A 23,177-nucleotide genomic window follows, 5' to 3' on the forward strand; every position below is an offset into this window, starting at 1 on the left:
ATTGGCTATGTTAAATTGCCAGTAGTGATAGGTGCATTAGTCAGGGGTAAATGCAGGGTAGGGGAATGGGTCTGGGTGGGTTACTCTTTGGAGGGTCGGTGTGAATCTGTTGGGTTGAAGGGCCTGTTTCCCTACTGTAGGGAATCTAAACTTTAAAAAAAATGTACAAAATGACGTTTTCCCAGAATGGAGAACTCAATTACTAGGGATCACGAGTTCAAAGTGAGAGGGAAAGCTTTAGGGGAGACTACTTGGAAAGTTCTTCACGCAGAGGGTGGTGGGTGCCTGGAACGCGTTGCCAGGGGAGCTGGTAGGGGCGGGAGCGATAGCGTCAGTTCGGATGTATCCAGACAGAAACCTGAATGGGCAGGGAGCAAAGGGATACAGATCCTCGGGAAATAGGCGACAGGTTTAGATAGAGGATCTAGATGGGCGCAGGCTTGGAACGCAGAATGACCTGTTCCTGTGCTGTAACTTTCTGTGTTCTTTGAGTAACCCAAATGGTTGCGATGATGCCCGCCCTGTCTGTGCCACCCCTCTGCGAAAACAATTCACTCTTACCGCCTCAATGTTTTATTGTTTTTCAGACGTGGATCCATTATCTTTAGGAAGTGGGTGGGAGGGAGGAAATCAAACCTGCTTCCCACGCTCCAGAGTGCATTCTAGCTCCTGACCGGAGGAAGGTCAGATTCATAAAGCCAGCTCCTGCGCAGCACGACTCATGGGCCAAACGGAACAGGGGTGTTCCTTTCTCGTCCACTCGGTCTACAAGCGAACATGCTTCCAGCTCCCGGACTTGCAAATGACTTTAGTTCCTGATACATCGCTATCTGACTTGCGAAGCTCAATGCTGGAGAATGTCCAGCGTGAAGTTGCTCCTAATGTTCTTTTCGATTTAAAATGTTGACTTTTTTTGCTGCTATATCAGTAAAATGTATTTTCGGTTAAACTGCGTTGTTCATAGAATCTTCGGGCAATCTGGGGTTCATATCTGGACAAGAAATCCACAGCACAGAAACCAAAAGCTCTTCGGCCCACTGAGTCTCTGTCCGACCACCTGATTATTCCAATTCCATTTCCTCATTTAGTAAATGCCCCTTCTCCCCTGTTGCATCCATTTCAAACCGAAGATAGTCCTCCTGTGTTCTAATGTGGGTCTTCCTGTTATATCTGAAAAATGTGTCGCTGGAAAAGCGCAGCAGGTCAGGCAGCATCCAAAGAGCAGGAGAATCGACGTTTCGGGCATGAGCCCTTCTTCAGGAATCCTTCTTTGGATGCTGCCTGACCTGCTGCGCTTTTCCAGCAACACATTTTTCAGCTCTGATCTCCAGCATCTGCAGTCCTCACTTTCTTCCTTTTTATATGCAGAGATGTAACGCTCAGCTACAATGGTGTTGCTTTTCTTTACACTAGTGTTCAGTAAATTCTGTTGTTACTTCTAGGTAAAGAAAGCAGCAACAACTTGGAGTGGATCCGTGGAGGCGAGACTGACAGGGCTGTGTCTCGGACTGGGTGGTGTCTGTTTGGCGATCGGCGAGAAACCCTTTTGACAGGATAGAGGATGAGCAGCGCTGAGGATACCTATCCCCTCTTGGAGTTGGAGGAGAAGGACTATGAATTCAGCGGTCACCCTCTAAAGATCACGATGTTTAAAGGAGCTTCCTTGGGCGTATCTGCTTATGTCTGGGGACCTGTAAGTCTGGTGGACTGTTACAAAACGTTCTCTTCGGAATTATAAATGAACTCTGACCCTCACTGCGACGCCTTTGTCAATTTGGCTGCATTGGGGCAGATCAGAAGCTGATTGAGTCATCTACACCACAGAAACCGACTCTTCGGTCCAGCCCATCCGTGCCGACCAGATATCCTAAACTAATCTGATTTGGAGGTGCCGGTGTTGGACTGGGTGGAATAAGTTAAAAATCACACAACACTAGGTTTTGGTCCAACAAGTTTATTCGGAAGCAATAGTTTTCGGAGCTTCATCGGAGGATGAATAAACTTGTTGGGCTACAACCTGGTGTTGTGTGATTGTTAACTTAATCTAACCCCATTTGCCAGCTTTTGGCCCATATCCCTCGAAACTCTTCCTATTCATCTACCCATCCGGGTGCTTTTTAGACGTTGTAATTGCTCCAGCCTCCAATCCCTGGACTGGCTTCCTTTTCATACCAGCCCCCACCGCATATGTGGTGCAACACTGGAGCCTTGTTAAAGTGATGTTTTGTTTAACATTGAACATTGCTGCAATTTAGAAAACATGTAATACACTGAACCTATGGCATTCTGACTCAGAATAGGTGCTGCTGAGCCCACACGTATCAGACAGCAAATGGGAAATGGACGTCACCAGCTGGACAAACATTTATTCCCCATTTCTAATTGGCCGGGAGAAGGTGGTGGTGAATCATCTTATTGAATTACTGCAGTCCTTGGGGTGTAGGAACATACACAAACCTTGCATACACAGTGCTGTTAGAGAGTAAAGTTCCAGATTCCGACCCATTGAAATAACAGGGACGCTTAAGGCCCATTAAAAGGAAATAGTGCAATGAACACGCACCTCTGCAAGAAGTAACCCCTTCTTCAGTGACACCTGCAACTCAACAAGTTCCATTAAGTCTGATTCAGGTCATAAGGCATTTTTCTCTGCACACAGTCTACAGTCATCACCTCAGACTTGCAATGCAGTAAAATTGCACTCTAACTTTTAGGGAAAAAAACCCTCTGATGTCCACCGCTAGGTATCCACAATGCTTACACAGCTACTTGTTTGCAAGGGGACGCAGAGGTTAGTGGGCCTTGAAAAACCTACTTCTTATTAAATTACCTGTCCTCTCCTAACTGAAGCTAAGAGTCTGGAGTTTGATCGAAGGGTTTCTCTCATCTCTCCACTACAGCGTGCTTGAGTGAACATTAACAAACCTGCCCATTTTTCAGAATTATCCTTAAACTTGTGCCCTATACAAATAAATATCTTGATCAGAGTGTGGGTGCTTTCTTTTTCCCCCAGGGGATTGTCCTTTGTCGCTATTTTGAGTCTGAGAAGATTGATTTTACCGGCAAGAAGGTGCTTGAACTGGGCTCTGGCACTGGAATTGTGGGCATATTGACGGTGTTATTGGGTAAGTGAATACAGCAGTAGGTCTTCATAACGCCACAGAGTGGATAGCGCCCAATCAGAGGCTTTTACGAGATCTGGTCCCTGCAGTGACTTTCTCGCCAAGCTCACAAGCCTCGATTTTAGTAGGAAGGGGCAATCAGACAGTAGTCGAAAAGTGTGGCGCTGGAATGGCACAGCCGGTCAGGCAGCATCCGAGGAGCAGGAGAGTAAAGATCAACAGCTTATGCATGAAACGTCGACTCTCCTGCTCCTCGGATGCTGCCTGATCGGCTGCGCTCTTCCAGCGCCCACACTTTTCGACGCTGATCTCCAGCATCTGCAATCCTCAGTTTCTCTGAGCAATCCCGACAGTTGTTGGTCACCAACCCTCAAATCGACGAAATTCATGTCGCTTCACCAACAAGAACAGACCCGTAATGACTGTAACATGTGGTTTCTCTGTGAGAAACATCTGAGGCGTTTGTGCACTTTCCTTATTATTAACACCGTAAAGGAAAATCCACATACTGTTAATATGAAAACAACACCACGCAACAAACACTAAATGTAACGTGTCATGAACAAACTGCAAAACTACGTCCGGACTCAGGATTTTGTCTTTTGTCGCTTGGTTCTCGAACGAACTTTGTCCTCGTTAATGAAAATGTCATTTCAATATAGTCTCCAGGGATTGGAAAGGGACACCTGCTTTTGAAGGTGGTTCTTTGCTGATCATTAACTTTACACTGCTGATGACCTGTGATAAGGGGTAAAGGCATTTGCCCCTTTGGCTGTCTTGTGGCTGAGTGACTGCCTGATCATTCGAGGACCGAGTCAGAGCTAAGTGCTCTCTCCTTCGAAGTTCCTCGGGGCTAAAAGTCACAGCCAACATGTGATGACGTTCCCACTTAGGCCTATCGCTGCATGACGTGGCTCAGCGTGATATAGAATTTCCACAGTTCTGAAAACCAGCCCAGAACACAGTTATAATTTTTCCCAGTATTGTGCGGACAGGACTGGGCTAGCTCTAATTAAAATACTGTAGTTCTCCATATGGTGCAGTCAGAGCGCAGAGCATAAGGGCACAGTGCTAGGGACACGGGTTCGGTTCTAGTCTCGGGCGACTGACTGTGTGGAGTTTGCACATTGCCCCGTGTCTGCGCGGGTTTCCTCCAGGTGCTCCGGTTTCCTCCCACAGCCCAAAGATGTGCAGGTCAGGTGGCTTGGCCATGCTAAATTGCCCGTAGTGCATTAGTCCGGGGGTGGGGTCGATCTTCGGAGGGTTCGTGTGGACTTTTGGGCCGAATGGCCTGTTTCCAGACTGCAGGAATCTTAAAAAAAAATCATTCGGCCAATAGTGGCTGTGCCTCCTTGGTATGAGCAGCCTTGCTGATCCTACTCCCCTTCATTTCCCCACAGCCTTACAACTTCTATTGATGGAAACAAGTTCTCTGTATTTCCTCTCTCTCTCGACACTTCATCAGTTTATCGAATCTGCTCTCTGAAGAGAGCAGCTCCGCCTTCCCTCATTTATCCATGTGAGTGAAGTCACTCGTTCTTGGGGGTATACTGGTAAACCCTTGTTTGCACCTTCACTGATGCCTTCACATCTTTCTAAGATTGTGTCCTCCAGAATTGGACACAACGCTTCGACGGAGGCTGAGCCATTGTTTCAGAAAGATCCGCTATAACTTCCTGGAGTCTGGATACCATGCTTCGTTTTATAAAGATCAGAATGCTGTCTGTCTTATCAAACAATTTCTCAACCTGTACTAGAGCTGAGGCATCTATTCCAGATCCATCAGCTCCAGTACCTCTTTTAGAATTCTAGCGCCATTGTATATAGCCTCACCTCGATTTTCCTGCTATTAAATTTTATCTGCTATATATGTTTGGGTCTTCTACTACAATAGTTCTCCCGCTCACAATGCCTCCATTCACACATCCTGTTAAGGGCATGTGCTCCTTACTCCGTGTGCTAGTCCATTGATGCCTAACTCAATATCACACAACAACAACTTGCCCAGATAATTGTTACTTGACAGAATTCTACTCTTCCACCACTTCGCAAGAACCGCAGACCCGACTGAATGGGCAGTGGATGATTCAGAAGCTGGAGAGGGGGAGGGGGTGGAGAGGAAGAGGGAGATGGAGAGGAGGAGGGGATGGGGGGGGAGGAATGGGAGGGGAGGGGCGCGCTCTTGTCAGCACTCATTTCTACTGCGCACTCCGTCTTAGAAAAATAAAGAACAGCCCCATTAAATATCATCGAGTTGCGAGGGAAAATATTAAGCTAATCCAAGTAACTATTGAGTATTCGGAATGTGGGGCCAGTGGGTGGAGGAGATGGTGGTGGAGTAATGGGTGTGCGTTCTGTTTTGAGGAAATTAATAATGCATATGCATCAACTCATGCTGAGGGGATCCGGTGGATTAAAAAGACGTTTTATTTTTGCCAGGTGGAGATGTCACCATGACGGATAGAGAGTACGTTTTGAAACAGATCGAATATAACATGCTGGCTAACATTCCGGTCAGCTCTCGGCACCGTTCCAAAATCCGCGCCCTGGCTTGGGGGAGCGACCAGAACAGCTTCCCAACCGACTTTGATATCATTCTGGGTTCGGACATCGTCTATAGCCCATCGCAATTTCCGAAACTTATGCAGACATTGCTGTACTTCTGCAAAGAAAAGACCGTAATTTATCTGTGTTCGGATGTGAAGTATCGGGAGGGATCGGCCGAATTTCACGAGGAGCTCTTACCGGCGCAGTTTCACACCCAGATCATCCACACCAGCGGGAGCAGCTGCATTTACAAAGTGACCAAGAAAGTTTCAGACGACGAAGACTAGTTTCCGATGCAGGATCGGGCGACAGATAACCATCTACTTTTCACTTCTCACCATTCAGGTGAATGAACGAGCATTACTAACATTTTCATTGGGAAAATATCGCGTGCTGTTCCTTCGCTTTTCTGCCCTCTTCACTTTCCCGGATCTCGCAAATGTTGGTGACACATACTGGCATGTCCCATTAAAATGCTAAACGTACATGTGCCCCCTTACTGGAGATTCGAGCTGATGATTTATCTGGAGCATCACATATCAGCAACAGTCTGTAAAGGGACTGAATACGAGACACTACTGTTCCTAAAGTCGCGTAGACCACCCCGGACAGGCGCATAGTTTACACGTAACTCCAGGAGCAGAGTAAGATGTCAGGACAGAAATCATTCGGTTTGGTGTCAGTGATGAACCTACAATGGCACTGCTATGACCATCAGTCAGCCTCTTACAGTTAAGAATATTTAAAGTAAATTGGCTAAGTCCCTGAATGAATACAAAAAAAATTCACAGAGGGCGCAATTTAATTGGTGGCATTTTATTGAACCCGCTCTTCATAGATTCAGCTCCTGGCCAGTCACAGGGTACACATGTTTCCACTGATCGAAATAAATCTGACTTCAATTTCCAATTCTGGAATGTTATGAAGTTATCCTTAAACTTCACCACCCCCTGCAACATAACACCAACACAAATCCTAATCCTTATGTCCAGTCTGGTTTTTTTTATCTTAAATGCGACCATCTCATTTCTTCCATTCAGAACTATGAGATCAGCAACCTTTAAAACTGTAATGCGTACTTCTAGGTTGAAGTATAGACTACGGTTGAATGCAAAGCCACAAGTTAAATCCTGCTGCTATATTTGCTTACATTTCTGGAAATTTGAATGTCATCTGTAATTGTTAGTTTATTTTTATTGGAGCATTAAAACGGTGATAAAGCTTAAAATTGTTCCAGCAACTGAATAATCTGGTCCTGCAAAATTAATGGCGATTTATTTGCCTTAGTTTTCCCAAAATCTGTGGTTTGAAATAATACTATTGTGTAAACAGAAATTTGAATAATAAAAATTACAATAATATGTATTAGTTTGCAGATTGAGATCGCATACTGTGGATTTACTGTACTTGTCCTTTACATTGATCTGATTCAAAAAATACAAAATGAAGGCATATGATCGCCAGTGAAATCCTGCTTCAGATATAGAGCTACACATAAACCATACACACATAATCAGCAAGTGAATCGATGATACGTGGAGTTCAACGTGGAGCAACGTGAGTTCATCCACGTTGAACAGGGAAAAATAGAACAGAGAATCTTCAAGAAGGTGGCAAATTAGCATCAATGATGGTGAAGAAATATTTAAAGTCTTCAAATATGGAAATTGTTTAAATCTGGTGGGGAAGTGGTGACATACTCATGCAATCCGATGGAATACTACTTTGCATCTTAATACATTGGTAAACCCAAGGGGTGGGCGTCATGCAAGTCTGTTGGATTACACCTGGACTAATGCATCCAGGCCCTGCTTTTCTGAAAGGAAATGCTGACTTTGGAGTCGGTGTAGAAGATTAAAGTACAACTTTAATTGAGTTGTTTAAGATGATTGAGGAGAAAGTGAGGTCTGCAGATGCTGGAGATCAGAGCTGAAAATGTGTTGCTGGAAAAGCGCAGCAGGTCAGGCAGCATCCAAGGAGCAGGAAATTCGACGTTTCGGGCATAAGCCCTTCATCAGGAATCCTGATGAATTCCTGATGAAGGGCTTATGCCCGAAACGTCGAATTTCCTGTTCCTTGGATGCTGCCTGACCTGCTGCGCTTTTCCAGCAACACATTTTCAGCTTGTTTAAGATGATTCACAATGTGAATGGGTGGGGCGTATATTACCAAAAATTGACATCTCCAAGCCAGATAATTAAGGGTGAATTGGACATAGGAGCCCCAAAGTAGAGGGCATAAAATCAAGGTGGGAGGGGAAAGATTTTAAAAGGGACCTAAGGGGCAGCTTTCTCACGCGGAGAGTAGCGTGTACAGTATATGAATGAGTTGTCAGAGGACGTGGTGGAGACTGGTACGATTACAAAATTTACAATGGGTATATGAATAGGAAGGGTTTAGAGGAATATAGGCCAAATGCTGACAAATGGGACTAGATTAATTTAGGATATATGGTCGACAATTTGGACGAAGGGTCTGTCTCCATGTTGTGCAACTTTATGATTCTATGACTCTATAATTGCTGGAGATCGAAAAGAATGTGAAAAGGGCTTATGCTCGAAACGTCGAATTCTCTATTCCTGAGATGCTGCCTGGCCTGCTGTGCTTTGACCAGCAACACATTTGCAGCTGCTTAGCAAGGAGGTGGCATTGGCTTGAGAACAGACTGTCTTACAGCGAAATCTGGACTTGCTTTTAACCAGGCACAGAGGAGCACAGGGCGGTACTGAGGCACTGTGGCGGCACTGCCTCACAGCACCAGCGACCCGGAATCGATTCCAGCCTCGATTAGGTTAGGTGGATTGGCGATGCAAATTTGCCCCTTAGTAATCAGGGTGTGCAGGCTAGGTGGATTAGCCATGTAAAAGCAGCTTTACAGGGATAGGGATAGGCTTAGATCTGGATGGGAAGCTCTTCGGAGGGTCGGTGCCGACCCAATGGGCCAAATGGTCTCTTTCTGTATTGAAAGGATTCTGTGAATGGTTGGAAAAATTACAATTTCAGTACGCGACATCAACTCCGATGTACTACTAATCTAGGCGACTTATCGTTTGACTTAACCATTGGGTGCAATCGCTGCCTTGGAAACTAATAGGTCAATATCAAGCTCCAAATACTAGACATCGGCAGGGGTCCCCAATGTGAAATTCACTTGTTTGAACATGTCTGAGTAGTTTAAATGAATCACTTTGTGAACCTGATAATAACTTTTAATAGGCATTAAATAATTATCGCTAATGCAAAAATAAAACTATTTACATCGCACACGGGATTTCTTGTTTTCAGTTTGATCAGACCTTAAACAATCAGTTAAAGCACTTTGGCCTAACGTTGCATTATGGAGGATATATGGAGAAACTGTTTCTTCTAGTGTAAGAGTTTAGTGCAAGAGGACGTAGCATTAACATTGGAGCTAAGCTGCTCAGGAGTGGTGTTAGGAAGCATTTCTTCTACAGGAACGCTAGTGGGGAAGTGAAATTCTCTTTTCCCAAACCAAATCTTTTGCGGCTACTCTTCAGTGATGAGCATGAATCTTATTGGACTCATAACGTTTACCCCGTTTTTATGTCTACAGATACTGTTAAGTTTCTCTGGGAAAAGTCAAGATCAGGAATATTTGAAATATGTTATCTGTGAGTTTGATTGGGGCAGATTCGATCAGAGCTTTCAAAAGACATTTGGACAATAATATAAAACGAGTTAATGAGAAACAATGCAGGAAATAATGTCTGTAGTGTGACAAGCTGAGTTGTTTTTCCAGGGAGTAGGTATGGAGACCTAAGGATGAACGGTGAACCTTTATTCTATGGAACCGTTCCATGGTCGGAATTTATTCCCGTTAGAGTTTGGGGGTGTGCAATAACAGAAACTTCAATATAGAATCGAATTTTCAGATAGCTAATTACATTTGTTAAGCAGTAGTTTAAGTATGATGCATTAATTAGACAGGAAAACACAATTGTGGATGGTTCACTGAGACAGACGGTTGGTAGTGAATATGTTGAGCTCATTACACATGTCAAGGCAGTCCCTTGTCCTCCAAACGATGAGTTAGAGAATTCTTCCCGAGTCGTCCGCCCCCTTTCTGGTGGTTCTTGAGTCTGAACAAAATGGGTCCCGGATGAGGAATGCTCCCTGACCTTAATTATTTGTTGATGTATCATATTTCGAAGGGCTGGTTTAGGCTGTGTCAAATACCCATTTGATTCGTTTCAACTGACTAATATCGGACAGGGTGCCTCTGTCATCTGAAAGTTAGATAGTCATTCTCTTTGAGACCAAGACATCCCATTTTGCCAAGACACTGCCTGATAACAGGCTACCTAGAGCGCCAGGAATTACGCCAGTTTAATGGAAGATTTCTTATGAGCTTTCTTGTCATTATTTACGAAGAATCTGGAAAACTGGCAATTTAACAGCACCAGCGCTGAAAACGTGTTGCTGGAAAAGCACAGCAGGTCAGGCAGCATCTAAGGAACAGGAAATTCGACATTTCGGGCATAAGCCCTTCTCATGCTACGCAGAAGGCATTTAGAACAATCCAGATTTTCCCGATTTCTAACATTCTATCATTATTCCGTGCACGGGAGAATTGGGCTTCACAACCCAGTTACGCCAACCAGTAACTTTGAGCACTTTTTTAAAAAAAAACATATTTTCCCTTGTTCAGCATTAGATTATAAAGCCAGTGATCCGTGTATATGTCTTATTTGAATGACATTCTTAATTTGCCTTGCATTTTACGAAGATTTGTATATATCACGGATTTGTCTGTTACTGCACAGCATTAACCTGTACCGGATAGTTTATATTAAATTCACACATTCTACTCTGTAAAATACATATCTTCCCACTTCTCTTGGAACTGACTGTCCTGTTCAGAAAGGAGTTAAAAATCAGCCGTTATGCTGTGGGCTTGGAGTCACATGTCGACTAGATCAGGTAAGAACAGCAGATTTCTTCCATAAAAGGAACGTGTGAACCAGATTATATTAAATATAGCAATCAGATTTATCTACTGAATTTAAATGCCACTAGCTGAGACGGTGGACCTTTGAACCCTCGTCCCAGAGATTAGCCTAAGTTTCTGGATAACTAGCCTATGGTATTACCCCCTCCAGGTGTAAAAAAATGCATATGCTGCAAACATTTTGTAACATTTTTTTCCTCCATCTACAATTATGGGGTTCGAATCTCAATAAAGACGTCTGGAATTTACGAATCTAATGATGACCATTGTCGGGAAAAGCCGTCTGGTTCACTAATGTCTTTTAGTGAAGGAAACTGCAAGCCTTCCCTGGTCTGGTCTACATGTGACTCCAGGCCTACAATAGTGCGGTTGAATGCCCTCTGGGTAATTAGAGATGGGCAATAAATGCTGCCTGAACAATGACGCCCTCATCATCATGTGACTGCACTTTAAAAAAAAACTGGCCGAAGGAAAAGGCTCATTTATCACTATCTGTTTTGGGGACAATGAACAATGTGACAGGGACCCGCAGCTAAAATATAAAGACATTACAGTCTGATGTAGATTATGCTCTTGTGAGAAAAATATTGTCAACTCGTATGTGTCCTCACGTAAACCCCGTTTAAGGCATTATCGCAGAAATGATATTTTCCACATTAAAGTATTTGCTGATATCGTCGTAATTCCAACAATAGAAAACCCATCTACGCTGTCCCCCACAGCACGGCAGCCGCTTAAACTGTCTCGAAATAAGCTTGGTTCAAAGTACACTACGGAAGAAAAGTATATTTGGATTTTTTTTTCAAAAAGGGAAATTTAATTTGTTGCCAACATAGGGACTAAGAGCTAAATATTCACAGGCCGGGAAACGGTCGTAAAAAAGTTAAAAACCACACAACAACAGGTCATAGAGCAACAGGTTTATTCGGAAGCACTACACGCGCGCACATATAGGTTTATGGGGAGAATTTGATTTTGCAGAATTGCATTTTATTTGCTCAAAACCTGCACGAATCCATGTAAAACTGTAAAACGATGCAGAAGGTTTGTCAGTCTGACATAACATTGGGACACAAACAAACTTAACACCTATTTGTGAGAAAAGCTGAGCTATCTTGCGAATGTAATTTTAAAAAGAAGTTCTGGGATTTACAACTCAAAGAACAGAGTTCAGCATCACCATTTTAAAAGGTGAAAGATTTCATCTAAAATTGGCTAATGTATCACATCTCCGTGACACTGGACTCCTTTGGCTATCAATTCTGTGATCATGATCTTATCCTCCACAACCACCTGATGAAGGAGCAGCGCTCGGAAAGCTGGTGCTTCTAAATAAACCTGTTGGACTATATCCTGGTGTTGTTTGATTTTAGCTGAAAATGTGTTGCTGGTTAAAGCGCAGCAGGTCAGGCAGCATCCAGGGAACAGGAAATTCAACGTTCCGGGCATAAGCCCTTCATCAGGAATGAGGAAAGTGTGTCCAGCAGGCTAAGATAAAAGGTAGGGAGGAGGGACTTGGGGGAGGGGCGATGGAGATGTGATAGGTGGAAGGAGGTCAAGGTGAGGGTGATAGGCCGGAGTGGGGTGGGGGCGGAGAGGTCAGGAAGAAAATTGCAGGTTAGGAGGGCGGTGCTGAGTTCGAGGGAATGGACTGAGACAAGGTGGGGGGAGGGGAAATGAGGAAACTGGAGAAATCTGAGTTCATCCCTTGTGGTTGGAGGGTTCCCAGGCAGAAGATGAGGCGATCTTCCTCCAGCCGTCGCGTTGTTATGTTCTGGCAATGGAGGAGTCCAAGGACCTGGACTGGGAGGGAGAGTTAAAGTGTTGAGCCACAAGGTGGTTGGGTTGGTTGGTCCGGGCGTCCCAGAGGTGTTCTCTGAAGCGTTCCGCAAGTAGGCGGCCTGTCTCCCCAATATAGAGGAGGCCACATCGGGTGCAGCGGATGCAGTAAATGATGTGTGTGGAGGTGCAGGTGAATTTGTGGCGGATATGGAAGGATCCCTTGGGGCCTTGGAGAGAGGTAAGGGACGAGGTGTGGGCGCAAGTTTTGCATTTCCTGCGGTTGCAAGGGAAGGTGCCGGGAGTGGAGGTTGGGTTGGTGGGTGTGAGGACCTGACGAGGGAGTTGTTTGATTTTAACTTTGTCCACCCAGTCCAACATTGGCACCTCCAAGTCATGAAAAAAACGTGCTATTTCAATGTTACTCAACACTTATTGTTCGTGCAACTTAAGGAAACATGTAGAGATGAGGACATAATTAGCTCTGCTACATTCTGCTACTTTAATTATTCTGTCACTGATAAATATAACTGTTAGAAGGAGAAAATTCGAGTTTGCAATTGACATCAGTCGAGTAGCAATAAGGCTCCAAGTCGCTGTGAATTCCCTGGTTTAAATAAGACGGTACATTTTACATGTTATAATGATGGAGATAATTAAGCGGGGTTAGTTGGTTTCAATCTCGCAGAACTGTGGTAATTTTGCTTATTTAAACCTTTTGCACTTACACTTGAATATATAAATGGAGTCAAGAGGTGTGTCATTTGGCTGCTATTTAAGGAACAGTTTATCAACCGTTTATCAATCACTCAGCTCAGCCATATAATGTCAGTTTTTCAATAGTTTTCGTCAGAAACACCGACGTATGAGCAGAAACGGTTTAAACTGTGCATATAATTTAATTAAAAGGTACTTTAGTACATTAAGTACTTATGATTAGTTAATTACTAATTAAGCAACATACACCAGTTTTCGTTGAGGTTAAACGAAAGCACTGGTATATGTAAAAAAAAACTCTGCTTTTTATGAGTTTGCACGTTCTCCCCGTGTCTGCGTGGGTTTCCTCCGGGTGCTCCGGTTTCCTCCCACAGTCCAAAGATGTGCGGGTCAGGTGTATTGGCCATGCTAAATTGCCCGTAGTGTTAGGTAAGGGGTAATGTAGGGGTATGGGTGGGTTTCGCTTCGGCGGGTCGGTGTGGACTTGTTGGGCCGAAGGGCCTGTTTCCACACTGTAAATCTAATCTAATCTAATCTAATCTAATCTAATCTATCAAAATAAAATCCCACACTAAACAAAGTGCACTTGCGTCTCTCTCTCTCTCTCAATGACGATGTGCATATTGTTACACTAGTCAGTGACTCAATTTGCCACATCTCAATTCTGAATTAGATTCATGTGGTTACTGTACCAGACCCGCTGACGTACGCCCCCTCCCCTCCCCACCTCACGATTTATGCGGGCTTTCAGCAGCGATTATGTCCGTGGTTGTTACAGATCCTGCATCCTGGGGGCAGGGAAATTATGATGCAGTGAGGCATGACTTAGGATGTGTGGATTGGAAAAACAGGCTTCAAGAGAAGAACACTAATGAGATGTGGGGATTGTTCAAGGAGCAGCTACTGCGTGTCCTCGATAGGTATGTACCAGTCAGGCATGGTGTAAAGGGCCTTGTGCGGCAGCCGTGGTTTAGTAAGGAATTGGAGTCCCTTGTGAAAGGGAAGAAGGCGGCATATGTAAAGATGAGGCGTGAAGGTTCAGTTGGGGCGATTGAGAGTTATAAGGTAGCCAGGAAGGATCTAAAGAGGGAGCTAAGAGAAGCGAGAAGGGGACATGAAAAGTCTTTAGCTGGTAGGATTAGGGAAAACCCAAAGGCTTTCTATAGGTATGTCAAGAATAAAAGGATGACTAGGGTAGGTATCGGTCCAGTCAAGGATAGTAGTGGGAAGTTGTGTGTGGAGGCGGAGGAGATTGGAGAGACATGAAATCAGTACTTTTCATCAGTATTCACTCAGGAACAGGACACTGTTGCTGATGTGAATATGGAATCACAAATAATTAGAATGGATGCCCTGGAAATATGCAGGGAAGAGGTTTTGGGAATATTGGAAAGGATGAATATAGATAAGTCTCCTGGGCCTGATGGCATTTACCCCAGGATCCTATGGGAAGCTAGGGAGGAGATAGCAGAGCCATTGGCCTGGATTTTTATGTCGTCATTGTCAACGGGAATAGTACCAGAGGACTGGAGGATAGCGAATGTGGTCCCATTGTTCAAGAAAGGGAGTAGGGATAGCCCTAGTAACTATAGGCCAGTGAGTCTGACTTCAGTGGTGGGCAAAGTCTTAGAGAGAATGGTAAGGGATAAGATTTATGAACATCTGGGTAGGAATAACGTGATCAGGGATAGCCAGCATGGTTTTGTGAAGGGCAGGTCGTGCCTCACAAACCTTATTGAGTTCTTTGAGAAGGTGACTAAGGAAGTGGACGAGGGTAAAGCAGTAGATGTTGTGTATATGGATTTTAGTAAGGCGTTCGATAAGGTTCCCCATGGTAGGCTAATGCTAAAACTTCGGAGGTATGGCATTGAGGATACATTAGAGGTTTGGATTAGGAATTGGCTGGCTGGAAGGAGACAGAGGGTAGTAGTTGATGGATTATGTTCATCTTGGAGCGCAGTTACTAGCGGTGTACCACAAGGATCTGTTTTGGGACCATTGCTTTTTGTTATCTTTATAAATGATCTAGAGGAAGGACTTGAAAGCTGGGTAAGCAAGTTTGCGGATGACACGAAAGTCGGTGGAGTTGTGGATAGTGAGGAAGGAAGTGGTAGGTTACAGCGGGATATAGATAAGTTGCAGAGCTGGGCGGAAATGTGGCAAATGGAATTCAATGTAGCTAAGTGCGAAGTCGTTCACTTTGGTAGGAATAACAAGATGATGGATTACTGGGCTAATGGTAGGCTACTTGGTAGTGTGGATGAGCAGAGGGATCTTGGTGTCTATGTACACAGATCTCTGAAAGTTGCCACCCAGGTAAATAGTGCTGTGAGGAAGGCATATGGTGTACTGGGCTTTATTGGCAGAGGTATTGAGTTCCGGAGTCCTGAGGTCATGTTGCAGTTGTATAAGACTCTGGTGAGGCCTCATCTGGAGTATTGTGTGCAGTTTTGGTCGCCATACTATAGGAAGGATGTGGAAGCTTTAGAACGAGTGCAGAGGAGGTTTACCAGGATGTTGCCTGGAATGGTAGGAAAATCTTATGAGGAAAGGCTGAGGCACTTGGGGCTGTTCTCATTGGAGAAGAGAAGGTTTAGGGGAGATCTGATAGAAGTGTATAAGATGATTAGGGGTTTAGATAGGGTAGATACTAAGAACCTCTTACCGCTAATGGAGTCAGGTGTTACTAGGGGACATAGCTTTAAATTAAGGGGTGGTAGGTATAGGACAGATGTTAGGGGTAGATTCTTCACACAGCGGGTTGTGAGTTCATGGAATGCCCTGCCCGTATCAGTGGTGAACTCTCCTTCTTTATGGTCATTTAAGCGGGCATTGGATAGGCATTTGGAAGTTATTGGGCTAGTATAGGTTAGGTAGGATTCGGTCGGCGCAACATCGAGGGCCAAAGGGCCTGTACTGCGCTGTATCCTTCTATGTTCTATGTTCTATCCCACAAGAAGTGGTGCATTCGGGTGTGTTTTCGCAGTGCGCGTGATGCTGGCAGTCCGAACTATGGACAATGGAGGGGGAGGCTGCAATCTTCTTTCCAGCACGTGACCAAACTCTTACCATCTGCCATTGGCCCATGTTTGAGGGTTTGCTGGTCAATGCTGAGCAGCTTTTTGCCGGGTTGTATCCTCAGTATTCCAATCCCAAATTGGGATTGAAACATTGAATTTTAGGCTCAGAGGCAGGGACACTATTCTTCAGCCCCAACAATCCAGTTATCCTAAAGGACACATCTAAAGTAAACAGGACAAACTCTCAGATTCAAGTACTTTAATTTGCCAAAGCTAATGTCCCGGACAGGCAATTCCGTTTCCAGAGTAATGGGTTTAACTAATGCAATGTATTCAGGACCGAAAAGGTTAGTCATCCAGCTATACTAATCTCAGCACACGGTTCCATACTTACCTTGATAATCAACTTATATATAATTATTAATAGAGTTATTTAAAACAATTTGAGTTTAAAAGTCATTTCTTTGCGCAGAAAGTAATCAGCAGAGGACTGGTGACCATAGGGATACTGGAGGACCTTAAACTTGCTTTTCGATTGTTACTAGTTCAGCCGACACTATAGAATGTAGCTCACAAGCCACACAGTCAGATATAGTTCACAACCACACTATAGGGTGTAGATCACAACCCATGCCATAGGATGTATCTCATAACCCACACTGTAGATTATAGTTTAACCACACTATAGCACGTAGCACAAGTCACACTATGGGAGACAGCCCACAACCCACAATATAAGATGCAGTTCATAACCCACACAACAGGATACAATTCACTTTAATTGTAGGATCTACACAACTACGCTATAGGATGTTTCTTAGCTCACTCGTTAGTATCGACCTCAAACCAGACGTTTCTAGCCGCAGTATTTAATTGTGATGCCTATGATGCTGGCAGGACCTAAGCTAATGGTCTTGAATCACTTGAACGAGTGTTACTGGTGACCAAAGGAGATAGTGGTGCACTTTGGAGCTAGGGTTGCTTGCAGTAGTATTAGCGATGTTGATGAAACCGTCAACTTGTCTGCTCTTTTAGCAGTACAAGCTCATAAAATAACAGATTCATTGAAATGAATGTTATAATTTACCATTTCAAAGTATCCATCGAAAGCTGCACGTGGGGGTAATCTGTGGCCATTACTGCTTTCCCTGGGTGATATGAGAACGTTCACCAACTTGATCCCTCTATCATCATGATTTGGCCAAGAGTTTAGAAAACAATTGAATCCCGACAAATTATGTCAACTGGTAGATGGTAGATACGGAGAAATAGGAATGAATTTAAAATATTGAGGGGATGTTAAATGTTTCTTTTGGATTTTAGTTACTGAGTGATGGGGGGGTTGGCTGAACCCCAGTGTCGGGTTCAGTCAAAAGCAGATTTCTATCATTACTTGGGAGATCATGCTCAGAACTTTTATCGAGTTTCGTCATTTTGTATAGAATAATATGTTTGTTCTCTAACCTGTCAACAATCTGGCAGTTAAAATACTGGGGCAAACTCTCGTCATGGAAGGAAGGAGATCCATTCCTCTTTCGTAATTCTGAAGAGAGATAGATTGTAGCCCCTTGACTGGTGAAATAACGAAAGGTCTCCATTAGAGCCGGGTAGGTAACTGAACTGTATACAATATCTGAACCCAAGACGAAATCATAGTCAGCAGGAAAGTTCGTGTGGTCTTCACCCCATGTCAACGGACGGATTTGCAAGCGATGTCTGCAGGCACTGGGAACATTTACTTGGACATTTGTTTCGATTTGCTTCAGGACTTCCGGTTTATCCGTTATGGTTACATCGCCACCTAACGAGGAGAGAAGAGCCACATTAGTTTTACTTTGCCCTCGTGAACTGATTGGACACTGTGATCACATAATCAAAAAGAAACAACGGGAGGGGAGAACTCTGGCGAGGCATTAACCCACACAGTGCTGGACAGTGCTAGGTTTAAAGCATTCCTTTAAAAAAGAGGTCGACGCTTTTTGTCTATGCATCAGGTTGAAGATGCAAGAAAACCACCCTTGGAAAGAAAATGACAATTTATACAGCAGTGTACTGAATTTCTGCCACGAGGGGGTCACAGAATAGCAATGTTTGTGCACTTTCATGGTGCAGCAGCTCAGAAGCTCCATCCGGAGTATCATCTGGACCGACAAACCTTAAAACTTACTTAATTTTCAGTGAACGTCTTGGGCAAATTGATGCACTGTTTGACATGGTGAAAACGTTTAATACAACTCGGTCTTTGCATTATTCTGTGTCAAAAAGCAGATTTCTCACACACACCCACACACACACACACACACACACAGGTTGATTCCCTGAATTCAAGATTCAGAGCATCCTCGACTTACCCAGTTATTCTTAACAATTCTTAACAATCCTACAACAGCTCGTTCCACAATTTTCATTCTCGTGCGTTAACCCTCCGCACGCTGCTGTGTATTATCCCCACATCCTTCTCTTACAATGCCGCATGGAATGCCGCATCGTTCAGCCCTGTTATGTTCTGTCACCCTCATCTCCTGACTGTCACACTAGCGGCCGTGTCTTTAACCTATTGGACCTCAGCTTTGTCTTCCTTCTACACCTCTGTATCTTCCCTCCTTCTCTCTGCCTTCGAGATGTTCCTTGTCGTCACATATCCTTGTACCCCCGCTGGAACTGTACCATTGCTCGGTCTGATCGTCCGGGGTTTGATATCTTAAATGCCTGATATGTTTACATTTATGCTTTCATTTTGCAAAGTGAGCATTGACCTCAAAAATCCCCAAACACAATTATTCTTCTCATTGCTTAATTTTGCTTTCTATCGTGCCATTTACACGCTCAACAGTTATTGCTACTAAGTCATATTGCTGTAATTGTAATAGCCGCGAAATGACATAGAACAAAGTAATGCGTTGTTTATTTAAGCCGGCAAGGATAGCATTTCCTGCACACCCCCAGCTCCTCTTGAAAAGGTGGTGGTTAGCTGTCTTCTTGAACTGTTGCAGATTATTTGATGTACATGCAACCCAAGGTGGTTGGAAAGAGAGTTTATGGATTTTGACTCACTGACAATGGCATTCTTTCAACTCAGGATGCGCTGTGTGGGTTCCCACACGTCTGCTGTCTTCGTCTTTCTAGGTGTTAGAGGCCAAACGATTGGAAGGTGCTGTGTAATAGGGTTTAGGCGAGTTGGCAATGCATCTGGAAATATGCATTGCTACCACTGTACTTGAGTGATGGACGGAGTGGGTGTCTAAGCTGGTGGATGTCGAATTCCTCGCGTATTGTTGGAGCTAGACTCAGCCAGATAAGCGGAGAATATGCACTCATACTCCTGACTCGTGCCTTCTTAGGTGTTCGACAGGTTTGGACAGTAAGTAGGAGATTGACCTCCTCCAGAATTCCAAATTTCTGACTTGAACGTGTTGTCACAGCATTCAAATGCTGGTCCCGTTCAGCTTCTGGTCAGCGGTAAATCCAGGATGTTCATAGTGAGACATCCAGCGACAGCAATGCAATCGATTCCCAAGGGGAAATTGTCTCTTATTAGAGATGGTCATTAGTCCAATCCTGAATCTTTTTGAAATCTTCCTTTATGGGAACACGGCCTGCTCCATTTAGTAATGCTGTTTTAATTTGTCCAGGGACTCTGTTTAATCTCTGATCAGAAGATGAAACGATTGTTGTCTGGATTTGGGGAAAATTCAAATGTGTTAAAAACAGTCTGCTTGGAGGGCCAAGGTATTATGGCAGTCCAATGCATTTACGTTAGTTGTTCATAGCCTCATTTCTTCCCAATCATGTCCAATGCACTAAGTCTGGATTAACTAGCCAGACAATAGGCCTTTGTTTTGATAATATTGATTGAGGGAATGAATTCTGGTCAGGGCTCGATTTTATTTCTCTAGAGTATTCTTCGCCTAACTAATTGAATCAGTTAACAATAACGAGTCTCTGGTGTGGACCTGATTTACATTCTTGTTGAGCATGATACGAAAAATGAAAGGTTATACCAAGAAAACAAATTCTTCGAATGCAAACTAGTCCAACATAAGGGAGGTCCAAGCTGCCACCGGCAAGGTAGGAACATTCATTCATTCATTCATTCATTCATTCAAGCTTGTCTGGAGCCCTAACAACCCCCGATCTGGAGATCTCCAGGGCCTTTATCCCCCATATTCCCGTTTGGCGTCAACAAAGTGACAGGATTCCCTGCTACCCTCCACTCACCCAGTAGCGTCGCTAAAATCCCGACAATTCCGGTGCCCGATCCCAATTCAATCACTTTCTTCCCGCTGAAGTTAATGTTATTCTTTTCAAAATACCGGCAAAGGGTCAGACCCTGTAAAAGAGATTAGAATGAAGTTATTTAAAACGTTTGGACCTGACACTGCATACCAAAGAGCCGGCTAGCTCTACTCTCAGATAATTGCTTGCAAAGAGGCTCCTGGGACGATTGTCAGCCGGACATTACCGCCCAACTAGGAAGGCCTCAGCTCAGCACTCAAGGCCCAATCTCAGACCCCGTGCTCCTGGCGGAATCTCCCTGCGTGGTGAGCGCTCTGTGGACAAACAGGTTCCCGCCTCCTGACGGTCTTACTAGACCAATGAAAGTGGGAGTAAAAAGTGAGGTCTGCAGATGCTGGAGATCAGAGCTGAAAGTGTGTTGCTGGTTAAAGCACAGCAGGTTAGGCAGCATCCAAGGAACAGGAAATTCGACGTGGCCCGAAACGAAAGTGGGAATAGAGCGAGGAACGGAATGAAAAGTGCCTGGATAGGGAGTCAATGACCATAGACCTCAGTCTGAAAGCGAAATCGATTGAAAAAGAAACGAGACTGAAACCAATAGCTGAAATAGCAAGGAAACAAAATGAGGCGAAAGTTAGTGGGGAGAATCACATCATCACGATGTCTCCTATCTCCAGCTCACCAACTCTATCACCAGCCTTCCCTCTGGTTCGATTCTCCACCTTGCTCCTTTTCCTTGCTGGAAATCTGGTACCTCTCTCACTCCTAACAGCTCCACCCAACTTTCTTTGATGACCCTCTTCTCCCACCATAGATGCTACCTAACCTGATGATTACTGCGCACAACTCTGGTCGCCCTTCAATAGGAAGGATGTTCATAAACCTGGTATGGTGCAGAAAAGATTTTTTTTAGATTAGATTACCTACAGTGTGGAAACAGATCCTTCGGCCCAACAAGTCAATACCGACTCTCTGAGGAGCAACCCACCCAGACCCATTCCCCTACATTCACCCCTGGCTAATACGCCTAACACTACGGGCAATTTAGCATGGCCAATTCACCTGACCTGCACATCTTTTGACTGTGGGAGGAAACCGGAGCACCCGGAGGAAACCCACGCAGACACGGGGAGAATGTGCAAACTCCACACTGGCAGTTGCCCGAGGCGGGAATTGAACCCGGGTCCCTGGCGCTGTGTGACAGCAGTGCTAACTACTGAGCGACTGTGCCGTCCCATTTACAAGGACATTGCCGGAACTCGCGGTTTTGTGTTAAAGGGAGAAGCTGGATTGGCTGGGGCATTTTCCCCTGGAGCATGGGAGACTGAGGGGTGACCTTATAAAGTTTTCTCAAATCATGAGGCGTATTGATAGTGTGAATAGCCAAATCCCTTTTCCTAGAGTCGGGGAGTCCAAAACTAGAGGGCATAAGTTTAAGGTGAGAGGTGAGATTTGAAAAGGACCTGCGTGTATGGAAGGATCTACCTGAGTAAAATGGTGGAAGGATACAATTACAACATTTAAAATGCACCTTAATGAGTATATAAATAGAAAGGATTTGGAGGGATATGGGCCAAATACTGGCAAATAAAACTAGGTCAGGTTGAGATGTCTGGTGGGCGTGAACGGGTTGGACAGAAGGGTTTATTTCCATGTTGTATAACTCTATACCTGCAGGTCCTCTCTGAATGGAAGTTGAATTGAAACTGCCCAATCTGGGACAAAGAAGGAGCCGAGCCTGCCGCGCCGCCCAACGCTTAAGAATTGGGAGTCGAACCAAGTGCCTCATCCAACTCACTATTGGGAGCAAGCGGCATCTCTGGCTCAAACTGCAGCACACGCCCTTATTTGGAGTAGGTGAGTATTGCAGGGGCTGGAGATCAGAGTCGGGAGTGTGGTGCTGGAAAAGCACGGCAGGTCAGGCAGCATCCGAGGAGCAGGAGAATCGATGTGTCAGACATAAGCGTAACGTCAATTCTCCTGCTCCTCGGATGCTGCCTGACATGCTGTGCTTTTCCAGCAACACACTCTCGCCACACACCGTTAATACCGAGTTTGGGGGAGAATTATAAAACAAAACACAGGGTTTCAAAGAGATGCCATTCAAAGACATTCGCCGAATGCTTCTACACTGTGATAACAGCACCATCTCCACCCATCCCTCCCTCCATACCCCTCTCTCCCTGCTATGGTGAACCCCTGAGCCAGCAGTTGGTAAAACAGCATTTCGGGCGAAGGCGCAGACAGCATGGATCAATAAGTTCAAGAGGAGTGGGCTGCGGCAAGAAAGTCATATCGAGCACTCCGCATGCAACCGGTCAGATTGCCTCGTTAGTTTCACCACTTTTCTAACTCGCGTTGAAGACACCTCGGAGAAAGAAAGCGCGTGGAAGCGAAATTGCTCGTATTTTAACGCGCATGCTCGAAATATATCCCAAGCGGACCCTCCAGGGTCTGGGGACTGTCGGGAGATGTTTACTCTCTGAAGAGGGGGAGGAGGATTATTAGAAATCTGAGAACAAAAACAGAGTGGGAACGTTACTTTTGATTTCATGTGAGATTCAAGGCGCTGCCTCTCTTCCGAGCGGCCAATGCTGCAAACTTACAGCGTCCCAGACATACGCCGACACGCCCAGATTAGCGCCCAGAATTTGGGCGATCTTCAGATTATACCCGCAGAACTCAAAGTTATTATGTGTGATGTAGCAGCTCGGAGAGTAACTCTCGTCGTATGGAGCGTCGTTGCTGGAACGTTCGGAGGACTGCCTCGTCGTAGTTGTCATCCTG

At 44.7% G+C, this 23,177-nt stretch overlaps 2 protein-coding genes across 2 annotated transcripts; one reads left to right on the top strand and one right to left on the bottom strand.

The window, feature by feature from the left end:
• The first annotated feature begins 1,561 nt into the window (after nt 1–1,561).
• Nucleotides 1,562–5,956, top strand: LOC132818042 (EEF1A lysine methyltransferase 3-like). The gene is made up of 3 exons (XM_060828650.1): nt 1,562–1,693; nt 3,014–3,125; nt 5,562–5,956. Exons 1-3 carry the CDS (start codon nt 1,562–1,564, stop codon nt 5,954–5,956), a joined length of 639 nt encoding a protein of 212 aa, XP_060684633.1.
• Nucleotides 5,957–17,473: 11,517 nt separating this feature from the next.
• Nucleotides 17,474–23,173, bottom strand: LOC132818043 (EEF1A lysine methyltransferase 3-like). The gene is made up of 3 exons (XM_060828651.1): nt 22,997–23,173; nt 20,373–20,484; nt 17,474–17,955 (listed from the first exon to the last, which is right to left on the bottom strand). Exons 1-3 carry the CDS (start codon nt 23,171–23,173, stop codon nt 17,474–17,476), a joined length of 771 nt encoding a protein of 256 aa, XP_060684634.1.
• Between the last annotated feature and the right edge of the window lie 4 nt (nt 23,174–23,177).

This window comes from Hemiscyllium ocellatum, chromosome 8, assembly GCF_020745735.1.
Source record: "Hemiscyllium ocellatum isolate sHemOce1 chromosome 8, sHemOce1.pat.X.cur, whole genome shotgun sequence".
Taxonomy (NCBI): Eukaryota; Metazoa; Chordata; class Chondrichthyes; order Orectolobiformes; family Hemiscylliidae; genus Hemiscyllium; species Hemiscyllium ocellatum.